The sequence below is a fragment of the Pinus tabuliformis genome, chromosome 5_2 (assembly GCF_031772625.1).
Source record: "Pinus tabuliformis cultivar Carrire ecotype Pingquan chromosome 5_2, CPIR1, whole genome shotgun sequence".
Classification (NCBI taxonomy): Eukaryota; Viridiplantae; Streptophyta; class Pinopsida; order Pinales; family Pinaceae; genus Pinus; species Pinus tabuliformis.
The window spans coordinates 1,024,065,598-1,024,090,620 of record NC_142306.1 but is presented as its reverse complement, the minus strand read 5'-3'; the positions used below and the strand labels follow the sequence as shown (position 1 = coordinate 1,024,090,620).

Here is a 25,023-nt window from a genome sequence, read left to right as displayed (position 1 = left end):
CCAAAAAGAGAGACGGGAAGAGCTTGATCTCACCATTGCCTTCTTACTCTATCAAAACTTCATATCATTTAATGTTGCACGTTCACCTTTATTTATTGAGATGTTTCGAGCTCTAACTCAAGAGGCTCCAGCAGGGTATGTGCCTCCTGGGTCAGAGAAGCTGAGAACCACATTGTTGACGAAGGCAAAAAAAGAGGTGCAAAAAATGCTTGAGCCTATTGTAGCATCATGGTCAACATCTGGGGTTAGCATTGTTTCTGATGGATGGACAGATCCAGCACGACACCCAATCATCAACTTCATGGTGTCTTCCTTGAATGGTCCAGTTTTCATGAAAGCGGTGGATACACTTGGTGAATACAAGGATGCACAATTTATGGGTGAGTTATTTATTAAAGTTGTTGAAGATGTAAGTGTTGATTCTTGTGTGCAAATCATTACAGATAATGCACCTGTTTGCAAGGCTGTTGGCATGATTGCGGAAGATAAATATCCACAAGTTTTTTGGACACCTTGCATTGTCCATTTATTGAACTTAGCACTGAAATCCATTGCTTCTGATGTGCTTTGGATTGGAAGCATTATTAAGGATGCAAGACATATCCGTAACTTTGTGCAAAATCATACAAATTCCCTCACTATCTACAAGGAGTACAACAATCTATCATTGTTGAAGATTGTTGATACACGGTTTGCATCTTCATTCATGATGTTGAAGAGGCTGAGGGAGGTCAAGACCACTCTTGGGTCCATGGTTATTTCTGAGTTTTGGTCTTTTTGGAGAAAGACAGATCAGGTAGCCTCTAAAAGAGTGAAGGACACAGTGCTAGATGATGCTTGGTGGGAGAGGGTAGATCTAATTATTCGGATCATGGACCCTATCATTTCTTTGCTTCGAGTTGCAAATACAGACAAACCCATCCTAGGAGAGGTTTATGAAGAATGGGATTCCATGATTGAGTCTTTGAGGAGCATTATTCTACAGAGTGAGTGCCTCGAGTATGAGACATCACCAGAGGCCTTCTGCGATACCATACATGATATTCTTGTTAGCAGATGGGACAAGAATTGTACACCTTTACATTGTTTGGCTCACTCATTGAACCCCAAATACTACAGCCATGAGTCACTGAATGGTGGACCTTCCTACAGATTCCCTCCTCACATGGATGGTGAAATCTCACAGGGGAGGAAATAGACATTCAGGCAGATTTATCAGGATAGTGCATTGCTTGCTGAGGTGGAGGATGCCTTTACAGAGTTTTCCACTGGCAGTGGTCGATTTGGAGGTTATGATGTGATTAGAGACAGGGGGGCTAAGAAGCCCTATTCTTGGTGGGCAAATCATGGGGTAACAAGCCCTCCTCTTCAGCAGTTAGCCATGAGGCTCCTTTCTCAGGTGACTTCATCCTCTTGTTGCGAGAGGAATTGGAGCACATATGGGAATTTGCATAATGTAAAGAAGAGCAGGCTTGAGCAGTCTAGGGCAGAGACAATGGTGTATGTGCACACCAACCTTCGTCTTATTTACAAGCAGAGAGAAGAGTGGTTGAGGGGAAAGACAAAGATGTGGGATGTCTTTCCTGATGATATGGGTCTGGAAATCATTGTTGAGTTGGCATTGGCCAGCATGGATCTCAATGATCCAGTGCTAGAGCCTGTTAGATTTGATGACTTAGCGGGGTCAACCTCCACACCAGCAGATGCAGAGGCGGCTATGGATACAGGGGAGGAGGAGGATGCAGAGGAGAGCAGTGGGGACCATGATGATGAGGACAGTGATGCTGATTCTGATGCTATTGCTAATTGATGCCTTGAGGCTTGTATACCTATAGTTGTTTTATATTTTCTATTTCTATTTTCCATTGGCATTGCACCAGCACTACCTATGTAACACATTTTTATTTGATGACTTAATGAGAAAACTACAGTTGTTAGTGTGTTTATCTTACTATCTTGTAGTTGTAAGTTGTCTTTCAGTTATGAATTATAAATCATGATTTAAATTTTTAATAGATTTATCATTTATGTGACCAGTACCACTCACATTTATTTGAATTTTATATGTACTATGCATGCTAATAGCTATAGATGAAGATCTATGTTTGAAATCAATAAATTTATATCATTAATTAAAATTTGTGTAAGAAATATCTAATTTTTAATATATATATATATATAGATTTTTAATAAAATAATATATAACAAATCCTACGTGTCCTGTTCCGAGGGGTCAGCGTGTCCGAATCTGAAACCACGAATCTCGAATCCTACGTGTCCCAACTCCCCGTGTTAGGTGACTTAGGTTGCTGGGGTATGAATAATAATTTAAATTTTGAACGTAATAGCAAGTATCTCTATTTGCCGAAGTTTTATTATTATTTTTTCGCTCTATTTTTAAATGGTTGGATCGAGTTTTGCAGGGAAATTTTGAGTTATATCCTCGAGCATTAGGGGAAGTTTTCAGTTGGACCAACCAACTCCCAATACATGTTTTCTGAAGAGCCCAGCGAAATTAATCCCGGGCTTATCATAAGATATTTTGCTTTATTGATGCATGAGGGTTTCGAGTTAGCACATTTAAAATTTAAAAATCTTTTAATTTATGTGCAACATAATGATAGATCTAGCTAATTAGAGCCTGCAATTTGTAAATTTTGTAATTATTTTTCTAACATGGGTGTTTTCTTGTTGTCGTGCAGCTATAGCTGTGAGGAAAAAATTTGTGTAGAATCCAGATCTAGGCTCTAGAGGGTAAGATCTGGATCTCTGGGGTTTATCAACATAATTTTCCAAGGATATTATTCAAATTTTTTGCAGTCCAAGGGTTTAAAATTTCTTGGATCTGGAAATTTTCACAAAGGGTTTTGAGTTAGCACCTCCTTTAAAATTTAAAAATTTAATTTTTTGTGTGAAAAATTGATAGATTTGGCTATTGAGAGCCTTAGATTATCATATCTGGGAGTGGAGTTGGACTCATACTCCTCAGATCTGATAGATCTACCATTTTTGTGCATAGATTTGTAATTTTTTTGGTTTTCTGACTTGGGTTTCTGGGGTTTTATTTATTTTTGTATATTTGGATTCTAAGTTGTTTTTCTTCTTTTCATTTTTATGACTTTGTGTTTTGATTTTTTTATTTTCATTTTTTGATTTTCATTTTTTATTTCATTTAAAAAATATTTAAAAAACATTAAAAATCTAAAAAATTAAAAAAAAAAATGATTTCTTCATTGACCACATTAAATTAATTGCCTAAGGAATAATTAAATTGTTAATCTAAAGTTCCTTGGTGTCTTTTTGTGGTAGTGATTTATCTATTTTCAGGTGCAATTAATGTTTTAAAATCATTGACTATTGGAGAATGATAAATTATTCTAGATCTGGGTTATTAATGAAAATCATTTTAATCTAGAATCATTGATTAGCATTTAAATTTCATAATTCTTCATGGGATTTAATTGCTAGAATATATCGTAGTTTTGGGTGTTTACATTTAATTGTTCATGATCGTCACTATTCATCACATTTATAAATTCCTCTCGGCAACTTGTTCTCATTTAGTTTATGGTTAATTGAATATAAAGGAACTCGTCTATAATCATTTCTATCTTTTGGTTGTGTCTTGGTCATATTAGTGTTTGATCTATTTATCTCAGTTAATCAGGACTCATTTACACTCATCAAGTTGTCCATCTCTAAATCTCCTAGAGCTTGTGTTCCATAGACTATCTTCATCCATTCATCTTAGGGACTACCCCCCTTGACTTGTCTAGGAGAGAGTCTAAACAGATTGAATAAGGATTAGAGTGACAACCCTTACCCTGAGCGTTGTCGCGGTGCCTAGACACTTTGTGCGACAACAGGGCCAACTTGGTGAGAAGGTGACAAATGACACTTTGAGTCAAAAATAAATTTCTTCACATGATACAAATGCCCAAGAAGGGTCTAATAAATGTGACAAAGGCTCTTTTGACTAATGAAAAAACCTAGAAGCCTTCAATGCAGGCTATGCCCAAGAAATTAAATAAAAAGAACATGAAACCCATGGTTCAAAAATATTTTTTCTTTTACAATAAAATTTATTTTTCTTTTCTTCTGACAAATACAAATATGAAGACCAACACTAGTTACATTCTTCAACATCCATATTATTGGATTTCGTGTAGGTAGTGTCCTCAAGGGAGTGGCTTGGGCTAATAGGGCCTTAACAAAAAATACTAGGTGGTATCAACCCAACAACCCCTCTAGGATGAAAGCAAAGGAAAGGACACTCCTAATACCCAAGGCCAATGAACTCCCCACAAAAGAGAAGAAACTAGTAATGTATTTTAAGAACCGTAGCATTAGATGTTTGTTTGGTGATCTTTTGAGGTAGGTGAAGGGTATAATCACAATGATTTCTCCTATTGTTGGATCCCTTCACATATTTGACAATAATAAGACCATGCTTGGCAGATGCTTATGAGAACCTAGATCAAATTAGGGCAATGCTTAATCAATTTATGTTTAAGGAATGTTCCAGAAACATTCAAACAAGGGATGTAGTGTGGGATTTGAGTCTCACTAGAAGAAATTGATTCACATCCCTCATTGTTCAACTAGTTTCTTGCCTAACCCCGAACTGTTTCATAAGAAACCAAAGAAAAGAATAAAAAGGTTATGGGTGATTGGAATAACTTCATCAGCAGGTGTTATGATTGTGCTGAATGTATTACTATATGATTAGAGTTGGAAAATTATTTAAGATCAAGGACCATTTTGCTTGGCCAATTACAGCCACTAGTAGACAGTAAGATTTAAATTTATATTTAACTGCAAACATGTAGCTTTTAGGTGAAAATCTTGGTATGAGACAGGTTACATGACCATTTCCTGTTCCAAGTGTGCTCTTGAGGCTGCCCTCTTAAATACACTAACCAAAAAAGCAAAGAAATGGAAGGCTGTTTGGAGGAATTACACAGAATTACACCACCATGCTGTCAAATCAAATGACTAAGATAAAGGGAGTGGGGTGGAATAGGATGCCCCCCTGTACAGGATAATCCCTGGCAGGTTGAGGCAGACTCTCAATGTCAGGGGATGGTGATTGATCTTCATGCCAATCAGATTAAAGCACACTCTCAGCAGGTTGACCGTTAAAGATAACCGACTCTAGAGAACTTGTCTTCTTCTCCATGATTGGATGATAAAAGAATTCTCATATGGTAATCCTTGCTAGAACATCTTGGCCTTTGGCCTTGGAGGGGGGGGGCAGTGTCTAAAAAGATAAAAGATCAAAAGAAAAATCGTTACAAAGTGTTAACAACATTCAGCAGGCAAGTGATTCTTGTAAATCAAAGGAATTATGATTGGGCAAAACATACTAAATTATGTTTGAATTTCAACTTTGTCTTGTCAATTGAAAGTCCACCCATCAAGTATGACTGGGACGTTTGTTATTGTACTCTTTTTACTACTATTGGAAAAGGTAAATTTGTTCTTGTAAAAAAATGTAAATATATACGCTGAAACTCCTAGACACTAGACACTTGTTCATGGTCTAGCATAAATATACGGATGGAGCATTAAAGTTTATAATTACAACACGACATCTGCTGCTGCATTCGTGTTATTTCTTGGAACTTTATGACTTCCTAAGTGGGGTTGTCGTCAATATGATAGCGATGGCTGTGTTCATAGGTACTAAGTGAAGTAAGTCTGATACAATTGATCTTTTAGTTTGTTGCTGCATTACTGGCATTCTCACTTTTGTTCTGGAAGGAAGACAGTTTTAGTGGTATGCTTACTTTATCATTAGAAGGATCTGCTCACGAGCAAGAACTTATCAAGAAGTACTTCAGTTTATCTTACACGAAGTAGTTATATTTTGTCACTCCATTTCAATTATATAATGAATTTCCCTTTATGAAAGTATGACGACAGATTTACTTATGGAGGTATGTTGTTATCTGCTATTGAAACAATCCTACAGACTTATTCAAGTTTACATGGTCAGTAAAACTGAGGATAAATTCAAAAAATGGACTACAAGTTCGGAACTTTCGTACTTCTTTGTAGTGAGATAAACTTACGGGAAATGAAACCAATCGATCGGTTGGAAGATGTCCCAAAATCGCTGCATATCTGAAAAAGATACTACGATTAAAGTTAGTCTAATCTAAAATAGAAGCAAACAATTTGATATTGATAGAGTCATAAATGTATATACTGAAGAATTTACTCACACAATCAGCGCATCCTCCACCGTTGCTGCCAGCACACCAACCATTCCAACCGTCCAGTTAAATGGAAGCACACTGTCAGAAGAAAATGATTAATTTACAACATTGATACATCGCATTTTCCTCTTCTCAGTATTACTACGTTGCACGCGAGATATTGCTAATATAAATTACAACTGGACTCACCCTAAGTGGGGTATGCGTCCATAAGTGGGCTTAAGACCAACTACACCACACATTGCTGCTGGCATTCGCACAGATCCTGAAAGTGGGCCAAGCGTCAACGTTAACTACAAAAGGAATTCCTCAGAAAGTAGAGTGGTTAATCAAATCTTAAACCAAAACCCTTGTATTTTATCTAAAATGTTATACAAAAGCTTCCGACAATGAATTTTACTCTCATAATAAGATATTGACTGCCTTGAAAAGTTCTATCACGTAATTTTTGAAATATTTGACAAGCCACAAACTGACCTAAGCTACCATTTCTTGTGTCTACAAACTTTTCATTTTCTTTGTTGAAAAGCAAGTATCTTATATTACATTACTGCATAAAAAGTTGCAAGAGAATAGGCATCAATGGTCCAGGTAACAACTGTACAGACAAACCCTTCTCCACATAACTGAGGAGACTTAGCTCCAATCTGAAGATCCTGACAAGATTGAATAGATTTCATTTAAAGAAATGTTGACCTAGTTAAAATGTAAAAGTCTTACTCATTTGTTGGCATATTATTCACAAATGCTTTCCAAACCTTTTGTTTTAAAACAATTCATAAATTTCATTCTAAATTACTGTAGATATACATCAACAATGCGGTCGCACAAGATACCTTCCTACATAAGCAAGGAGAGAGAACTTGTCTCTCAGAGTTTATAAACTTCAATGTTGTCCTTAATTAGTATGTCTTTAAGTGTACATATGCTATTTCCATGTTGCACGAAGCGGGTGTTAGCGTTCCATAATTTCAAGGCTGAAGAAAAAACCACGGAGGCAACATCAAAACCACTTTCAAGTTTAGGATTTAACCCTCTAAACTCAAAGAGGGATCTGTCTGTGAGATTTAGCTTTGTTCACTAGGAGTTTCAAGCTAGTTATTGGGCTCAGAGTTTGATTTTAAAATGGTTTGGTTGGAAGATCAAGACGGGTCCATTAGGAAATGGAGTCAATAAAGCTGGATATTGCACTAAATGTTTAAAAGAGTAATCACAAGGCAAGCTAATTACATTTACTGGATCTTTTGAATTTATGAAATGGCGAAAAATGGTGCTTCAGTAGTGATTGAAAAGCATTGAATTTTTCAATCACACTTCAGAAGAAAACATACAAATTGTAAAAATAGTCCAAATAAGGTGCTCAATAACATATCTTATTTTTCACCTCCTGTTTTACAATTAGATTTCAGATGATAAACATACATAGAATAACAGTGGAAACAATAGTTACAATAAGAAAAACATCACCAATAAATTGCAACAAAAAAATCCTGTGAAAAGTCTTTGTATTAATGGTTAGTCCATTTGAGCTCAATGAACAATTTTACATTGGAGAATAGATTTCTTCGTACAAACCCCAACAACTATTACTTCAAATGATGAAGTATATATACAAATTCTAAACTAAAATATATTGATAAAAATCTTGAGATCTTTTTACAAATATCCTAAACTCTTTTACACAAATAGAAATGAAATGTAGGACATTCAAAACTAATGTATCTACTTGGCACTATCATTATGGATTTCTATTGACAAAGAAGAGAAATTCGAATTTGATTGCAACTCTTAGTTGATGAAGTGGCTAACTGTCTTTGAGCATTTTCCTCCCGAAATTCTACAAAATAGGGTCCAATAATCCCTTTCTATATCTCAATCCGAGATAGATCTATAAAACGTGAGAGAGGTTATTGTAGATAAATATGTTCTTGAGATAAAACTCTCTTAGATTCTCAAAATTCAGCTCCAACTATTCCCAATATTCTCTGCAAAAAGGTGACTGAAAAAGGACTTTGCATAGTCCGAAAAATAGGATGTAAAGATGTACATGTATCTCTCATTCTGTAATAGATGTGTAAAATATGAAGTAGTTTATTGTACTTTGGAATATTAGGAAGACAAAACTCCTCCAATTTCTCAAGAGTCATCTTTGATTGGCCACAATATGTTTTGAAAAAGTATGACTAAACAGGAAAACTTGGGAAAATATGTCTGCAAAGCTTCATCTGTATATCCCTAACCATAATAGTTGTTCGAAAACTAAGAGAGGTATTTGTACATGAGGATATTGACAGCAAAAACCTATTTCAGTTTCTCAAAATATGTCCTCATTGGTTTGGAAACCATGTTTGAAGTCAATGTGGCATATAGGAAAAAGCATAGTTTCAACTGATCATGAGACAGATGAATGACGTGGATGCGGGAGATGACATGGCAGTCAGGGAATGGAGGGTAACATAACCAGGAGTGCATGGGAAAGATGGTGGGAAAGGAGAGTGGTAAGCAATTTTCGGAGGGGGGGTCGGAGTGGTAGGCGGTATCATGAGGGGGGCTGTGAAATGCAGAGGGGAAGACACGTAGCGTGGGACCGGTGTGGTAAAACCACCTTTGCGGCCCCCCCTAGTAGTAAAGCTAGGATGGAGAAGGGGGGCTGAAAAGGATTGTGAGCCGTCGATCTATGGAGCGAGAGGATCGAGGAGCGGGAAAGCTACAATTGTTTAACCCCATGTGACAAAATCCCTTTTTGTCGTTTTCAACCTTACAATAAAATCAAACTATAGTACCAAGGCCTTTATTATAGTTTTATTTAATCACATTTAAATGATTTGATTAATTTAATATAAACATACTTAATTATCCTCTAATGCTGTGTTTCGTCTTGCAAGCATATTTTTTAATTTTTCTTAAGGTTTTGACCTTTTTTGGAATAATTTACAATATGGAATATTATTTATAGCGTTTGAAATATAATGATCAACTATAATCAAGTAATCCTATAAAAATTATAGGACCCTAACAGTGGCTCCAGCTAGGGATGGCACTTCCTGGTGAAGTGTGAAGAACACCGTAGACTAGTAGCCTGATCCATTGGGCTGATCCCAAAACCTGCAACCTGTTCTACCATAAAGTCTTTGCTACTAAAAAAATTTCAAACTGAAATCAAAACCATTCTTCACACTAAAATCTAAAACACATTGAATTGAAACTGAAACTGGAAAGAATGCTTGGAAAAATGTTCAAAGTACTGAGCTTATTTGCACACTGCTACCTACCCTACACTGCTGAAAATCATGCTGACTCAAATAATACAAAAATGCCAATGAAGCTAGTCAAGTAGTTGCTGAAACAAGTGGACTACTTGACTACCTGTTAGCAAAAACAAATGGATAGCTTAAATTTTTGTCTCCAAAATCAAGGCTGTAATATGTAATGGCAACTGCAGATGGATCTTGTTTTTATAATGAAAACATGGTTGAACGCTTAAGCTGAAAAGAACCTCCATGTAGTCTACTACAGGATCAATAAAGGCAAGATTAACTAGTTTACCTTGCAGGCCTTTAATGACCAGTAGATCATGGATGATCTCATCCGTTGTATCCTCAAGGTTAAACCCTGATTCCAACTCTTCAATTTCAATCTTGTATTAAAGAAACTAAATTTTGATCAATCTGCAAATCAAAAGGCAATAGAATCTCCTCTTTAAAATTAATCCACTGTGTTCTTTAGCCTCATAGACACAATCTGAGACTATAACGTATGTTCGAGCTACATAAACTAGCAAATTAACCATTGGGAAGTCTAACTAGTGTTGATTTTTGTAACATCGGCTGTGCTCTAGACTTGAAACTTTGCAGAGAGGCTACGACACATGCATTCTCCAAAACCCAGAAATTGTTTCTAGAAATTCCACCTAGAGATGATTTAATTAAAATAATTAACTTTTTTAATGGTTCCCGAAGTCTAAACATAGGAAATCTGGTTAATTAAAGGGTATTAATTAAATCAATTGTGAATCTTCTAGAAGAATACAAGGATCAAGTCCAAGTTCATCTTAGCCATCGATTATGTTTTAATCCTGGCCATTGGAGCTCCACCAAAAGATTATAAGGAGGAGTTCCATGTGGTTGGAGAAGGACACTTCAACAGTTCGATTTTGCTAGAAAATCGATTTCCTGAGTAGCAGCTATAACTTGCCAGAAGTGGTTTGGTAAAGTCAAAGCAGTGAGAGAGGGGCAGGGATAGGATACTGGAGGAATTTTTCTAGATCCGGGGAGTGCAAGTTAGAGAAGGCAGAGAGCAGTTTAGTGAGGTGGTGTAGTGCCATGCAGAGGCAGTGCAGAGCTTCAGAGGGAGTTCAAATTCCAGCTGGAAGAGATGAGATTCGGTGATAGAAGAAAGGGTGTGACACCGGAGGGCCAGGAGGTCAAATTTCTAGACAGTAGGAGGTCAGCAGAGGGATTGATGCAGAGCCCAACCAGTGTGACACAAATTTGCATAGGGTTGACGCAAAAGTTGCACAGAGGCAGCGTGGGGCCAGTCAGCAAGCCCCTATTCAGAGTCAGATCTCCTAGATTAGTGTGAGATTTTATCACTAACTTTCTGCCAGTATTTCTCTGTATTAGTCGTCGGATAGCCAATTTGGGCATCCAACGATTTGTATTCAAATTACTACTGCATGATAATAAAACCCTCAGCTGCTGCACAGGTTTTCCCACATTGGGTTTTTCCGAGGAAGTTTCTCCAAAAACAACATTGTAAGTGTGTGTGTTTATTTCTCTCTAGTGCAGTATTTAGTTTCCACGGTATTTTATTTTGTGTAGGTTGCAGTGTATGTATTTTAGTATTTTCCATAGAAAACTACAAGTAACTTGTTCAAGTAATTTAACAAGTAGGTGAAATATTATCAATTTACTATAGTAGGAATCGGGTATCTGATTCTTCACATGGTATTAGAGCACAGATCGTGAGCAAGAGAGCTCAGAGAAGAAAGGGAGAGGAATTTTGAAATCACTGCAGAGGCAGCGATTTGGAACCCCAGAAGGCAGCACAGTCCTTGAGAAAAGAGGTTGAAGTTTTAAGTGAGATCAATTTCTCTGAGTGTGTGGACAGAGAAATTCGATTCTCCATATTGAAGCCTTCCAGAGGCAAAAGGGAGTAGCATAGTTTCCTTGCAGAGTAGTTGTGCGTGGATTTCTCACTCCAGAAGGGAGTGCGAATAGCTAGGCAGCAGTTGCGCAGAGGAGAAGAGGGAGAAGTTTGACTTTTTTTAGGAGATATGGCATCAGTAGGGTTGAGAGATCAAAATCGGTTGGACAGAGCCTCCAACTATGTGATTTGGAAGGCTAGGATCTCCTTTCTTCTAGATGAGCATGATCTCAAGGCCTGTGTCAATAGTGTGGTAGTTGTGCCCGCTGATGCAAATCCACTCAAGAAGTGTTGAATTTTCGAAGTCTATCTGTTAGAAAATTAATCTGTATTCTGCTGGTTTATTTCTTCTACATGTAAATTCTGAACAAGTTATTTAAAACATTTAAATACCAAAATAAACAAAATACAGTCACAACATCTATAGATCATCAGCTGATTGAAAACAAACACACAAGTGACACCGTTATTTTTGGACAAATGTCCCTGGAAAAAACCAATGCGGGAAAACTGGTGCAACTATTCTAAGGGTTTATTATTATGCAGTGTTTCCTTGAGTACAACAAGGTGCCTAACCGGGTCACCCAACAGAGAAAAATACACGGCAACAATACCTCTCTATTCAGAAACAAGTATTCAGAAAACCTGTCCCACGAAACCCTCTCTGGCAACTCTGAAGCTCAGCGCTGGCCCTTCTGGCCTCTGCCTCAGCCCCAGGAAGCTCTGTGTCAGCCCTCTAAGGCACTATGCAGCCTCTAGGACCCTCTGTGTCACTCCCTCTGCCTTCTGCGTGGATGACACAGTCCCTTTGGGCTCTGCGTTGTTTTTACTAGACTCTATGTGGCTAACTCTGGATGATGTTCTCGCTCTCTACTTCTGCACTGGTCTCTTGGCATTGTCTCTACCTCTCTACCTAGTACTCACTTCCCCTCGTTGTTGATCACTGGTTCAACTTTGCTTAGCAATCCCACTCTAGCAAAATGAATGACTGATCACTCTGGTGTGTCTTCCAACTGACCCTCAAGCCTCCTCTTATACTTTTCTTGTTGGTCCTTCAATGGCCAAGATTAAATCTCTAATCAACAAATAAGATTAGATTTGGCTTGATCCATGACTTTTGGAACCTTCTAACCCAATTTTATACTAATATCCATTAATATTTTATTTTTCCTGAGTTTAGACTTAGGAACTCCATTAAAAATATTAATTATTTTAATATCTTCCAAACCGGGTACAATCTGTCCAAACCATTTCTGGGTCTTGGATATCTCATATGCTTTAGCCTCTCCACCAATTTTCATCGCTAGATCATATCCGATGCTACCCCAAATCAACACTCCCTCTTAGTGAGGACTGTGCTCTAGTAATACTCCATACTGAGCATCACTCTAATTATACGCCACCGGTACCTGTGCTGATGCTAGGCCTCCCCGCCCAACATCCTCTGCACTGATGAATCCTGTACTGCTACCCATGGCCCTGCCACTGCTGCATTCGTACGACTACGCCCTCCCATCCATGTTGTTGCTGGTCCTTTCTCCTGGTGGGCCCCAGTATTGCAGCAATAATGCTGCAACTCCTGGGACTCCCTTCTTTAATTTTATCAACCCGGTAGTTCGTAACAAACTTGGAAGCGATGGTGCTGTATGCACAAGTACTAGCTCTTGCCGCAGTTGTCACTTGGTCAGCTGGCACAAGTTTGCCAGGAGCTTAAGCCAACTTCTATGAGCTTTTAGAAGAATCTTTTTAACTGATGGATAAAAGCTAACTCAAAGGAGGCTAATCTACTTGCAGAAAGAAGTTAAAAGCGGAAAGGAAATGCAAACCCTAGAAAACCCTAGTTTTACTGACTAACCCTATTGGTGCAAGAAAAATGATGAAAGCTACAGAAAGGAATGCCATTGACTCTTAGAAAGGTAAAATGCATGTGACTAAGCTACTTCTGAACTGAAATTTGAACAAAAAAAAAATAAGAAAAAAAAAAGGAAAAAAATAAAAGAAACTCTCTTGTATTTTTGAGTAAGTTGGCAGAATCATTGTGCATGTGCTTTAACTGGTTTTTGACTGTGCAAAGGTGGATTGGCGAGAGGAAATGCTTGCAGAAGGTTGGGAAGGTTCAAAGAGGGTCTAACGGGTCCCTAGCACCCTTCTAGAGAGTTTCACAAAGTTTGGCTATCAAGAAACCGCGTTCGTGAGCTTCTACAGGAAGTCTGCAGGGGTTCTACAGGATGTTTTGGAATTTTCTACAGGATGTCTGTAATTTTCTACAGGATGTCCAGAAATGGGATTTTGGAGGATGGATGGAGGAAGAAAGATGAAGGAGTGGGTATGGAGGTGAGATAAGGGTGTGAGGAGGTCCACGACTTGGGGAATGGAGCTGAGAAGTGGCGAGGATGATTGGATTTGTTCAAGGAGAGGTAGAGCAATGTTGCACAAAAATATGGGAATTTAGGGCAGAGTGAGCAAATGGCAAACATAAGGCAAGGATTCTAACTAGAGGATGAAGCAGGTGGGACTGATGGAGAATGGGCAGATAAAGAAGGATAACAGGTGCTCTGCAAGTTGTTTTTCAAACGAAACAAACAAGGATTTGGAAAATCAAAGACCTAGTTACATTAGTCTATTCTAACCTAGATAACAACAAAGAAATGGAACAGAAGTTTATTTGTACTGAAATCAAATGAAATAACTATGCAACGAAGCAATCAAGAATCTGAACATGTAACCAACTTCTGCAATTAAAAATCGAACACTAATGATTGCATGGCGAAGCAAAGACAGTGTTTTTGGTGGCAGCAAGGTCACCTTGATCTCAGCTCCTGATTCCACTGAGGGAGAGGTGAAATCAAAGGTGCTTGATGGCCCTTTTTCTGAAGATCTTCCCTATTATTAACTTATCAACTAAATCTGAACATGAAAATCCTTTTTTTTTATTATCAAAAGCAACCTAAATAAAAAAACAAGATTTAAATCTAAATAGCAGATTTTATTCTAAGAATGCAGCAAAAACGCATAAAAGTAAACAAAGGAGGTACTGGGCACTTGAGATGGGCCTAACCCAAGAGCTACAGCCTCCTAAGAGAGATTTAGAGCTGGTGCAAAAGCTGGATTCATCTTTATTGATCAAAAGAAATGTTACATTCAAAAAACTATCTACAAGGAAAAGCTTGAAAATGCGCTGAAATGCAAAGCTAACCTACTGCCTAAGAAATGACTAAAATCGAACTACAAAGTAGCTAACTTCTGCCTACAAAGTGACTAACTGAAATGAGGCCCTAAGCCTTCTTATTTATACAAATTGAGGACCCCAACAACACTCCTAAACTTTAGGGACTCGGCTGCCAAAACTTGTAGTTAATAGCACTTTTACTAGCACTTGCTCGGCTGCCCTTGTGATAACCGATTTGGTGGCCCTTGAACTCCGAGCTGATGGTGGAGAATTTGAGGTAAGGGCCCATAAATGAAGGGGATACCTTCCTAAAAATCCTCTCCACGAATTTGGCTGCCAAGTGCTCATTTAAACCTTTGATTTTGTCTCCAAATTGACCAAAAAGACTACATAAAGCACACATTAGACTTGTTGGCATAATGACTAACCCAATTCACTCTATTAGCATAAATATAATCAAAAACATGCAATAAACTAATGAGAATGGTGGATTAAGTCGAATTAGGAGGTTGAATGAGCCCATATAATTATCCATTTTTGGGGCTCATCATCACCCCCTACTGAAAGTGTTGCTCATCCTCTAAGCAACTAATCTATCTCCTCATCTTTGATGGCCCTGGTGGCCTCCCTGTCATGCCAAGCTTCTGAAGTGATGTCCTCTTCTTGGTCATGAAACCATGTGTTTCTCTCTGCTTCTTCCTGCTGCCTATGCTCCGTTTCCTGTAGCAGTTTTGTTAAAGCTTCAACCTCAGCTGGCAACTTGTCCTCTCCTTGTTGTTCATCAAATGTTTCCTTGTCTTTCCTTCTTCCTATGATTGTTTGGCCACATTTTCCTCCAATTGCTCGGTCTCTCTTAGCTTAGCCAGCGTTTTCTGTAGAACAGTCTCAGCATCCTGTAGAGAGGCTGTTGTGTCCAACATTTTCATTCTTTCTCTCCAGGTGGATGTCTTCGGGCTTCCCCGTTCATAGGTGATGGATGCCTTTAAGGGAGACTTTTCCTTTTGTGTAGCTGGGGTGTCTACAATTGTAATTGGCTCTTTTGCTTGTGGTTGGGGTCTGCCAGTTTTTATCTACATGCTCCTTCTTGCCTTAAAATACATGGAAGGCTCCCTCTTTCGCTGCCCTTTTTGCTTTGGAGATGTGCTTAGGGTAGCCAGCACAGCTGATGCCTCCCTGGCTAAAATCTCAAGCGATTTTTCCTTTTGTTGCCTTGTTTCCATGCTTCCTGTAGAAAGTCCTATGTCGACTGTTTTCTGACTTCTTGTAGAAACTGTTTTCTGGCTTCTTGTAGAAACTGTCTTCACTGTTTCGGTCTGCTTAGCTGGGGGTGCCTTCCCTTTTAATTTTGGTGTGGTTGTCTTGGTTGTGTCCTCACTTGCTTGGACTTTTTCAGTCCTCTCTGCCCTGCTCTGCAATCGTTTCTCCCTTGGTGTTTGTGCCTTTGTTCCACCCACAGTTTTGGGCTCAGCAGCTTGGCCTTTCCCTCGTTTCTCTTCTTGTTCTTTCTGTGGTGGTCTTTCCTGTGTTTCCTTACCCCTGGCTTTCTCTTCTACCTCAATGTGTTCCATGTCTTCACTATTGGATGAAGTGAGTTCTTTGGCCAGAATCCAAATATCATCACCCTTGGACATGTTGCGGAAAATCTCCCAGGAGAGAGGGACAGTGTAGGTATGAAGGGCGTCTTCTACTAATAATTTGATGAGCCCATGATGGGCCACTGGTCTGGAGTCCCTTCATTCATTTTTGTGGCACATTCACTTAATGACTGTAGAAGAAGATAGGGAATGCTTAACTTCTTTTCTAGAGGTGAATCAATTCCATGTCTAAGTTAACACAGCAACCTGAAATGATAACCATGGATAATGTTGAATTATGAATCCTCCCGGCATGGTGAGAGTGCTCCCTTTTTCTTATGCTTTGGTCCGAAAAGGAAATGTTGTTTATGGTTTCCCCTTGGACTCAAGGAAGAATTCCTCGGCTATTTGATATCAATGAACAACAATTCCCTGGTTTCAAGACTTTTGCTGCCCACATACTCGGCTGTCCATGTATAAAAGGAAGACTTAGGTTTCCATAGACAGGGCACAAAGCTCAATTCTCATCCCCAGCGCTCATACAACCATGTAAATTCGAATTCTTCATGCACAGGTTAACCCTCACAGTGCTTTATCTTTTCTATAGGAGGAATTTTTTTTACGAGAACTGTGGAGGAGAATGTTGACACAAAATCGACTGAGAATTCCGTGCTACTCACAGGCAGCTGCTATTTTTTTGACTCACATGCGGACTTGTTTCATACTTTATTATTCAAAACAGTTTAATTCACCACCTTTCGAACGTATCATGCATGGAAGAGTGCTTTTTCAAGCCTAACTCTCTCAGAACTCCAAACTCGATGAAGAAAAGCCTAGGCTTCTCTGCTTCGGAAGGATATGTCGTACTTCCTGTAGAACGTCTTCCTGTAGAACTCTTGCCGGCTTCTGAAGGATATCACTGCGCCTCTGAATGAGCCCGGTACGCGGGAGAATTTTGAACCAAGCCGAAAAGTTCGGTGGAGGACAACGAGTTAACAGATTGGTGCATACTTCAATTGAGGATGTTGCAAGTGCAAATGAACAGCAGTTTGTGAGTTTCAGCCAAGCATTTTTTTTAATTGCTACGTGATTCGTGGTGAGGTGGCAAAAATGTGCGCTGGCCCATGCAGACAGCAGTGCTGTCACGAAACATCATGTTTCCTACCTGTGATCACTCCCATCAATTACGTTGAAGGCTAAACAGTCACCACTACCCATTTCCAGATTTCCTCCTGAGATGGCTGAGCACACGTGTCGTTTTGACCCACCGAGCGCTGTTTGAACTGGATGAGGGTGGCCAGTTAGCTGGCCACCGATTTTTTTAATCCCAACCATCTCATTGCTCATGCAGTTTTCAAATTACATTCATGCAATCAGAGGAACGAGTTTTAGTCACGTACCTAGAAGTCGAATGTGGTTGCTGTGAGGTGTTGTGGCCTTTCATTTGCTGCATGCATTGGTTTCTGTGGTTGCATGATGGCTTGGTTGCTGATTCATGGTTGTTTTCCTTGTGCAGGTGTCCTCTGGCCGGATCTCAGTTGCAGGAATTTGTTTCCACATTCAGACTTGCACCCTCAAGCTGCTGTTGTTGAATTTTTACAAGACAACGACTTATTTTCTCCACAGCTCCCAAATGATAGACCGGATCGATCTGAAACTTTCTGAGCATGTTCCTATCATCATTATGCACCTCCCGTAGCAAAATTGCGATCAATGGATGCACAGATTTTGAGAAAAACAGAAAATGGCTGAAGATTACAGAGATCAATTTCTCGGAAATCGTGCATCGAAATCGACTGAAACTGCTTGGGTAGGCTACTATCACCCAAGTGCATCTCCCCATGAAATAGGTTTTGAAATGGATGCATGGATATGGAGAAAATGCAAAAATGGCTGAAGGTGATGGAGGCTGATTTCTTGAAAACCGTGCACCGGAATTGGCTGAAATTGCTCGAGCATGTTGCCATCGTCCCTATACAACTCCCCCTGTAACAGTTTTGCAAATGGATGCACAGTTTTCAAGCTAGGGAAAAAACAAATCCTGTTCTATGTATTTTTTCTTCAAAGCATTCTGCAAGTTTTTGCATGGTAAAGAAAAATGAGCTTGGGCTGTGATGTAGGCATGGAGATGATAGAGGAGGAGTTTGAAGATTGTAGGAGGACTTCTAAACCCTTGAGGAAGCTATCATGTTCGCCAAACTACCTTTTCAAAATCCATTCTTAGATTCCTTTAAAAATCTTGTAATTTCTACAGGAACTTCCTGTAGAACACACAGTTTTGAGGAAAGAAGCACAATGAGATGGAAAAAATGATGGAGAAAGGTGAGGGATGGAAACATGGATGCTTGCAGGCCTCATGGACAGATTCCTGGCCTTCAGGTCCTCTTCAGAGATCAATTTTGGCTTGTTTGTAGGCTTCCTGTAGAAAACGCAGAACTTCCTGTAGAAGGCACAAAACTCTCTCTGTCTTTGTTTTGAGCGATCCCCCAGACCTGCAATGTCCTTCTTGCAACCTACAATTATTCAATGGAAATTAGGTTTATTTTTATTTTTCTCTTTTTTTTTTGAAAACAACTAGGGTGTCTCATGGAGGTTTTCACCCTAATTACCTACCCTGGGCGCCTCCAAGGGAGGTTTTCACCCAGGGATCTTATTCCCTTTTTATTTTCTCCTATTTCCAACCCATTGATCGCCTCATGGAGGTTTTCAATCAATGAGCCAATTTAAGGCGTCTCCGAGGAGGTTTTCACCTTAGATTTTTATTTTCTTCTTATTTTCATTTTTTTCTCTTTTTTCTCTCTTTTCCTTTTTTTTCCTACTCTACCCTACTTGAAAAAAAAAATCATTTTCCAGTGTAAGAATACTTCCAATGGAGCCATGTGCACATCGAGATTAGAGACAAAATGATGTGGAGGCTTGAAATGCATTCTTTGACAGCTATCCGGATTTCAGAGACCAAATGATCTGACTTTGAAGGGATCAAACATAGCTGAGGAAGAGAGTATTGTTGCAACTTAGTGACCGTCTGAAACCATATCTCAATATAGCTCTGATATCCTTGGTCCTTTTGTTGATCTAGATCATTCTCCATATCTTCTTCTATCATGACCTTCACATCTTCCTCTTTTTGTTGATTTTGCTCTAGACTACATGGAGGATTTGATGGTAACCATGAGGGAATTCTCTTGATCTCGGATTTTGATGCCTTCTCTTCATCAAGTGCAGCCCATGGTTCTTTGATCTCCTCTTTTGAATCTTCTCTTGCTGGATGTGGTCCTTCAACGCTTTCAGGATAATCTCTTTTTTGCAATACTCTTCCTGAGCTATGGTGAAGATCATTGAGCTCAAGAGGAGTCATGTGGACATGCTGTGCCTCAACTTTGCAATTGGGTTGAGCTATTCCAATGTGCGGGTTTGGAAATGGTGGTATGGGTAGTTGAGTGGGGGTGTATATTCGAGATGGAGGTGGATGGCGTTGTGGTTGGGCAGGTGGTAGAGGCAAATGAGCAGGAGGAGAGTTGTACTGGGGCCTCCACCCCTGATGAGGTGCATTCCATTGAGGTTGTGGCTGAGCATAAGAATGAAACGAATGAGCAACTGGAGAAGCATGGTATTGAGGAGGATACGACCAAGGAGGGGGTGTGGACCAGGAAGAATGAGCAGGGGGACCCCAAGAAGGCATGGAAGTGGCTTGATAGGGGTTATAATGGGTCTGGGATGTCCCTTGCATTCCCTCCTAGTAGGGTATGGGTCCATGTGGCATCCTTTGGATCATATAATAGAGTGATTCAGTGGCTCCTTTGGCTCTCTGATATGCAGATTTAAGTCCAGGCAAGGAAGGGCACTGATTCGTAGGATGGTATTCTTTACAGACGAAACATACTTCTAGGGAGTGCATTGGACATTCGTTCCTGGGATGCTTTCTAGTGCACCTAGGACAAAAGATGACCAAAGCGCTCTTGGCTTCCTCTTGCTTCCTTTGGATCTGTAAGGTATCCAGTTGGATGGCAAGAAACTGCCTCATATTGCTCTTGAAATCTTCCATCTAATTTGCAAATTCGTTTTTGGATAAGGTACTGCTCCCAACATTTCTGTTTGCAGCCATTTGCTCTAGAAGAATATTTTCTTCTTCTTCTCCCCTAGAGGTTCTTCAAATATGTCTTGTTGTCCACCTAGGAGTTCTTCTTAATCACAACCATCGAAGAAGAGAGAAGGTTGGCTGTGTGAAGCAGTGGGGGGTGTTGTGAAAACATTTTTCTGACTTATCTCTACTCCTACCAGGCATGAAATGAAATCTTTTTGGTTGATTTTTTGTTTATTTTTTCTGCTTGTACTTGCAAAAACTAAAATAGATTGAACTGCAACTAACTAAAATCTATTTTGCTGAAAGGAAAATGCGGAATTGAAATGAAAGCAGGAAATGACTAATCTATTTTGCTCAAATGAAATTGCAAGTATGAAATGCTAGTCTATGCTTGCAGAATTGAAATGCTAATCTACGCTTGCAAAATTGAAATTGTGGAATTGAAATGCTAATCTACGCTTGCAGAATTGAAATTGCGGAATTGAAATTCTAATCTATGAAAGCAGGAAATATATACTCTACTTTTGCGGAAATGAAATGAAATAAACTACTTAGCAGAAGGTTGTAGTGGAAAATAGAAGAAAAGCAACAATCACCAATACTCTGACGCGTCCCCGGCAACGGCGCCAAAAAGATGGTGGGCCCCAGTATTGCAGCAATAATGCTGCAACTCCTGGGACTCCCTTCTTTAATTTTATCAACCCGGTAGTTCGTAACAAACTTGGAAGCGACGGTGCTGTATGCACAAGTACTAGCTCTTGCCGCAGTTGTCACTTGGTTAGCTGGCACAAGTCCGCTAGGAGCTTAAGATAACTTCTATGAGCTCTTAAAAGAAGCTTTTTACTGATGGATGAAAGCTAACTTAAAGGAGGCTAATCTACTTGCAGAAAGAAGCGAAAAGCGGAAAGGAAATGCAAACCTTAGCAAACCCTAGTTTTACCGACTAACCCTACTGGTGCAAGAAAAATGATGAAAGCTACAGAAATGAATGCCATTGACTCTTAGAACGGTAAAATGCATGTGACTAAGCTACTTCTGAAGTGAAATCTGAACAAAAAAAAAAAAAAATCTTTTGTATTTTTGAGTAAGTTTGCAGAATCATTGTGCATGTGCTTTAACTAGTTTTTGACTGTGCAGAGGTGGATTGGCGAGAGGAAATGCTTGCAGAAGGTTGGGAAGGTTCAAAGAGGGCCTAAGGGGTCCCTAGCACCCTTCTAGAGAGTTTCACAAAGTTTGGCTATCAAGAAACCACGTTCGTGAGCTTCTACAGGAAGTCTGCAGGGGTTCTACAGGATGTTCTGGAATTTTCTACAGGATGTCTGTAATTTTCTACAGGATGTTCAGAAATGGGATTTTGGAGGATGGATGGAGGAAGAAAGATGAAGGAGTGGGTATGGAGGTGAGATAAGGGTGTGAGGAGGTCTAGGACTTGGGGAATGGAGCTGAGAAGTGGCGAGGATGGTTGGATTTGTTCAAGGAGAGGTAGAGAAATGTTGCACAACAATATGGGAATTTAGGGCAGAGTGAGCAAATGGCAAACGTAAGGCAAGGATTCTAAGTAGAGGATGAAGCAGGTGGGATTGATGGAGAATGGGCAGATAAAGAAGGATAACAGGTGCTCTGCAAGTTGTTTTTCAAATGAAACAAACAAGGATTTGGAAAATCAAAGACCTAGTTACGTTAGTCTATTCTGACCTAGATAACAACAAAGAAATGGAACATAAGTTTATTTATACTGAAATTAGATGAAATAACTATGCAACGAAGCAATCAAGAATCTGAACATGTAACCAACTTCTGCAATTAAAAATCGAACACTAATGATTGCATGGCGAAGCAAAGACAGTGTTTTTGGTGGCAGCAAGGTCACTTTGATCTCAGCTCCTGATCCCACTAAGGGAGAGGTGAAATCAGAGGTGCTTGATGGCCCTTTTCTGAAGATCTTCCATGTTATTAACCTATCAACTAAATCTAAACATGAAAATCTTTTTTTTATCATCAAAAGCAACCTAAATAACAAAACAAGATTTAAATCTAAATAGCAGATTTTATTCTAAGAATGCAACAAAAACACATAAAAGTAAACAAAGGAGGTACTGGGCACTTGAGATGGGCCCAACCCCAAGAGCTACAGCCTCCTAAGAGAGATTTAGAGCTGGTGCAAAAACTGGATTCATCTTTATTGATCAAAAGAAATGTTACATTCCAAAAACTGTCCACAAGGAAAAGCTTGAAAATGTGTTGAAATGCAAAGCTAGCCTACTGCCTAAGAAATTACTAAAATCGAACTACAAACTAGCTAACTTTTGCCTACAAAGTGACTAACTGAAATGAGGCCCTAAGCCTTCCTATTTATACAAATTGAGGACCCCAACAACCCTCCTAAACTTTAGGGACTCGGCTGTCAAAACTTGTAGTTAACAGCACTTTTACTAGCACTTGCTCGGCTGCCCTTGTGATAATCGATTTGGTGGCCCTTGAACTCCGAGCTGATGGTGGAGAATTCGAGGTAAGGGCCCATAAATGAAGGGGACACCTTCCTAAAAATCCTCTCCACGAATTTGGCTGCCAAGTGCTCATTTAAACCTTTGATTTTGTCTCCAAATTGACCAAAAAGACTGCATAAAGCACAAATTAGACTTGTTGGCATAATGACTAACCCAATCACTCTATTAGCATAAATATAATCAAAAGCATGCAATAAACTAATGAGAATGGTGGATTAAGTCAAATTAGGAGGTTGAATGAGCCCATATAATTATCCAATTTGGGGCTCATCATCTCCCAACATTGCATCTGCACTGCAACCCTCTCTCATCATGCTGCATTGTGCTACTGCACTGCAATTCAGTTATTGAGAAGTAAGTAATTGATCCACCCAACTACTAACATCTATGTCAAGCTAGAAACACTCCTGATGCTGAAACTCCCTCTGCCGCTATCAAGTGCTCCCTCTACGGCCTCTGCGCTACTGCAACAACTTCCTGCATCTCGCACCGCTGCAAACCTCTTTGTGCCATCCTGCACTGTTGCAACACTCTCCGTGCCTCTCGCACTGCTGCAACTTGCTAGCCTCGCACTGCCCGGCGACTCCTGCACTGTATCATTCTCTGCCGCTTCATCCGCATCCGTCTCTATCGACATCCACCAATCCTACTACTCTCTCTTCGGGCCCCCGTAGCAAGGTATAATCCAAGAGGTTGGGTACCTCAAGGATCCTGCCCCTCATCACCTATAGTCTTACTGACTACAGCTCGATGTCTCCCCACCTCTTCTCTAGAGGTACATGAGCACTTATGGCACACAGAACAGACAGGATCCTGGCCTTCCAGATGACGAAGTTGGATGACCCATCAACCTGTCCTGATCCCTCGGTCCGTTCATGGCCATCTCTCTATTCTTCTTGTGGAATCCTCCGAGTCTTTCTACTTCCCTCCGGAAGTTCACTCTTTAACTCCTGTTGAGTCTCTCTACTTCCCGCCTGGAAATTCTTTACGTGACTTCCTTTGAGTCTCGATTTCCCTCTTAGAAATCCAATGCCAACCATCAAGTTTCCCCTCTTCGATCATCTGTGCAACTGCAACACTGATCCAGATTCCTTGACTAGAAATCCACATCGGTAGCAACTCCCTCTACCTTGGTTTTGCCCTATTAGGTATTGTTCTGACCATAGTACCTGACCAGCTTCGCTCTCGCAAAATGCCCACAGCTTCCTATGCCCCAGCAACTAAAGGACTGAGCCTCTAGGCTCTGCGCAATCCCGACACTGGCAAAAATAGCTACCTCAGCCACTGCATCAACCCTCCTGGTCTTTGCGTGAGCCTGTTTATGCCCTCCTCAGCCTCTGCGCTGGCCTCTTTCAGGCTCGGATTGATGAAGTAGTCCCTCTGCGCCAACCCTTCCTCTATCGCTTTCTGCAAGGATTAGCTCTGTCACCAGGGACAGTTGAATCTGTTGCAAATTCTTTGCTCAGCTGATGCCTTCAGCTTTCCTGTGATCTGCAACCATGCTCTAATACCATGTTGAATTTTCTAAGTCTATCCATTAGAAAATTAATCTATATTTTGCTGGTTTATTTCTTCTACATGTAAATTCTGAACAAGTTATTTAAAACATTTAAATACCGAAATAAAAAAAATACAGTCACAACATCTACAGATCATCAGCTAAAAGAAAACAAACACACAAGTGACACCGTTATTTTTGGACAAATGTCCCTGGAAAAACCCAATGCAGGAAAACTGGTGCAACTATTCTGAAGGTTTATTATTATGCAGTATTTCCTTGAGTATAACTGGGTGCCTAACCGGCTCACCTGACAGAGAAAAATACACGGCAACAATACCTATTCAGAAACCAGTATTCAGAAAACCTGTGCCACGAAACCCACTTCGGTGACTTTGAAGCTCAGCACTGGCCCTTCTGGCATTTACATCAGCCTCCTGCTGCACTGCGTCAGCCCCAGGACCCTCTGCGTCAGCCCTCTGAGGCACTGCGCAGCCTCTGGGACCCTATACGTCACTCCCTCTGCCTTCTGCATGGATGACGCAGTCCCTCTGGGCTCTGCGCTGTCTCTGCTGGGCTCTACGTGGCCTGCTCTGGCTGCTGCTCTTGCTCTCTACTTCTGCGTTAGTATCTTGGCACTGTCTCTGCCTCTGCCCAATACTCACAGCCCCTCGTTGTTGATCATTGATTCAACTTTTCTTAGCAACCCCGCTCTAGCAAAATGAATGACTGATCACTCTGGTGTGTCTTCCAACTAACCCTCAAACCTCCTCTTATACTTTTCTTGTTGGTCCTTCAACGACCAAGATTACATCTTTAATCAAC

The 25,023-nt window shown here is 40.0% G+C and overlaps 1 protein-coding gene across 3 annotated transcripts in view; it reads right to left on the bottom strand.

Moving 5' to 3' along the window:
• LOC149162734 (fatty acid amide hydrolase-like) overlaps positions 1–25,023 on the bottom strand; it is a 346,996-nt gene that overhangs the window by 163,534 nt on the left and 158,439 nt on the right. For all 3 annotated transcript variants that reach the window (XM_089437357.1, XM_089437358.1, XM_089437356.1), the window contains exons 9-11: positions 6,411–6,486; positions 6,228–6,299; positions 6,075–6,126 (exon numbers count right to left, since the gene is read on the bottom strand). In XM_089437357.1, coding sequence (XP_089293483.1) covers positions 6,075–6,126; positions 6,228–6,299; positions 6,411–6,486 — 200 coding nt within the window. The remainder of the gene's footprint in view (positions 1–6,074; positions 6,127–6,227; positions 6,300–6,410; positions 6,487–25,023) is intronic.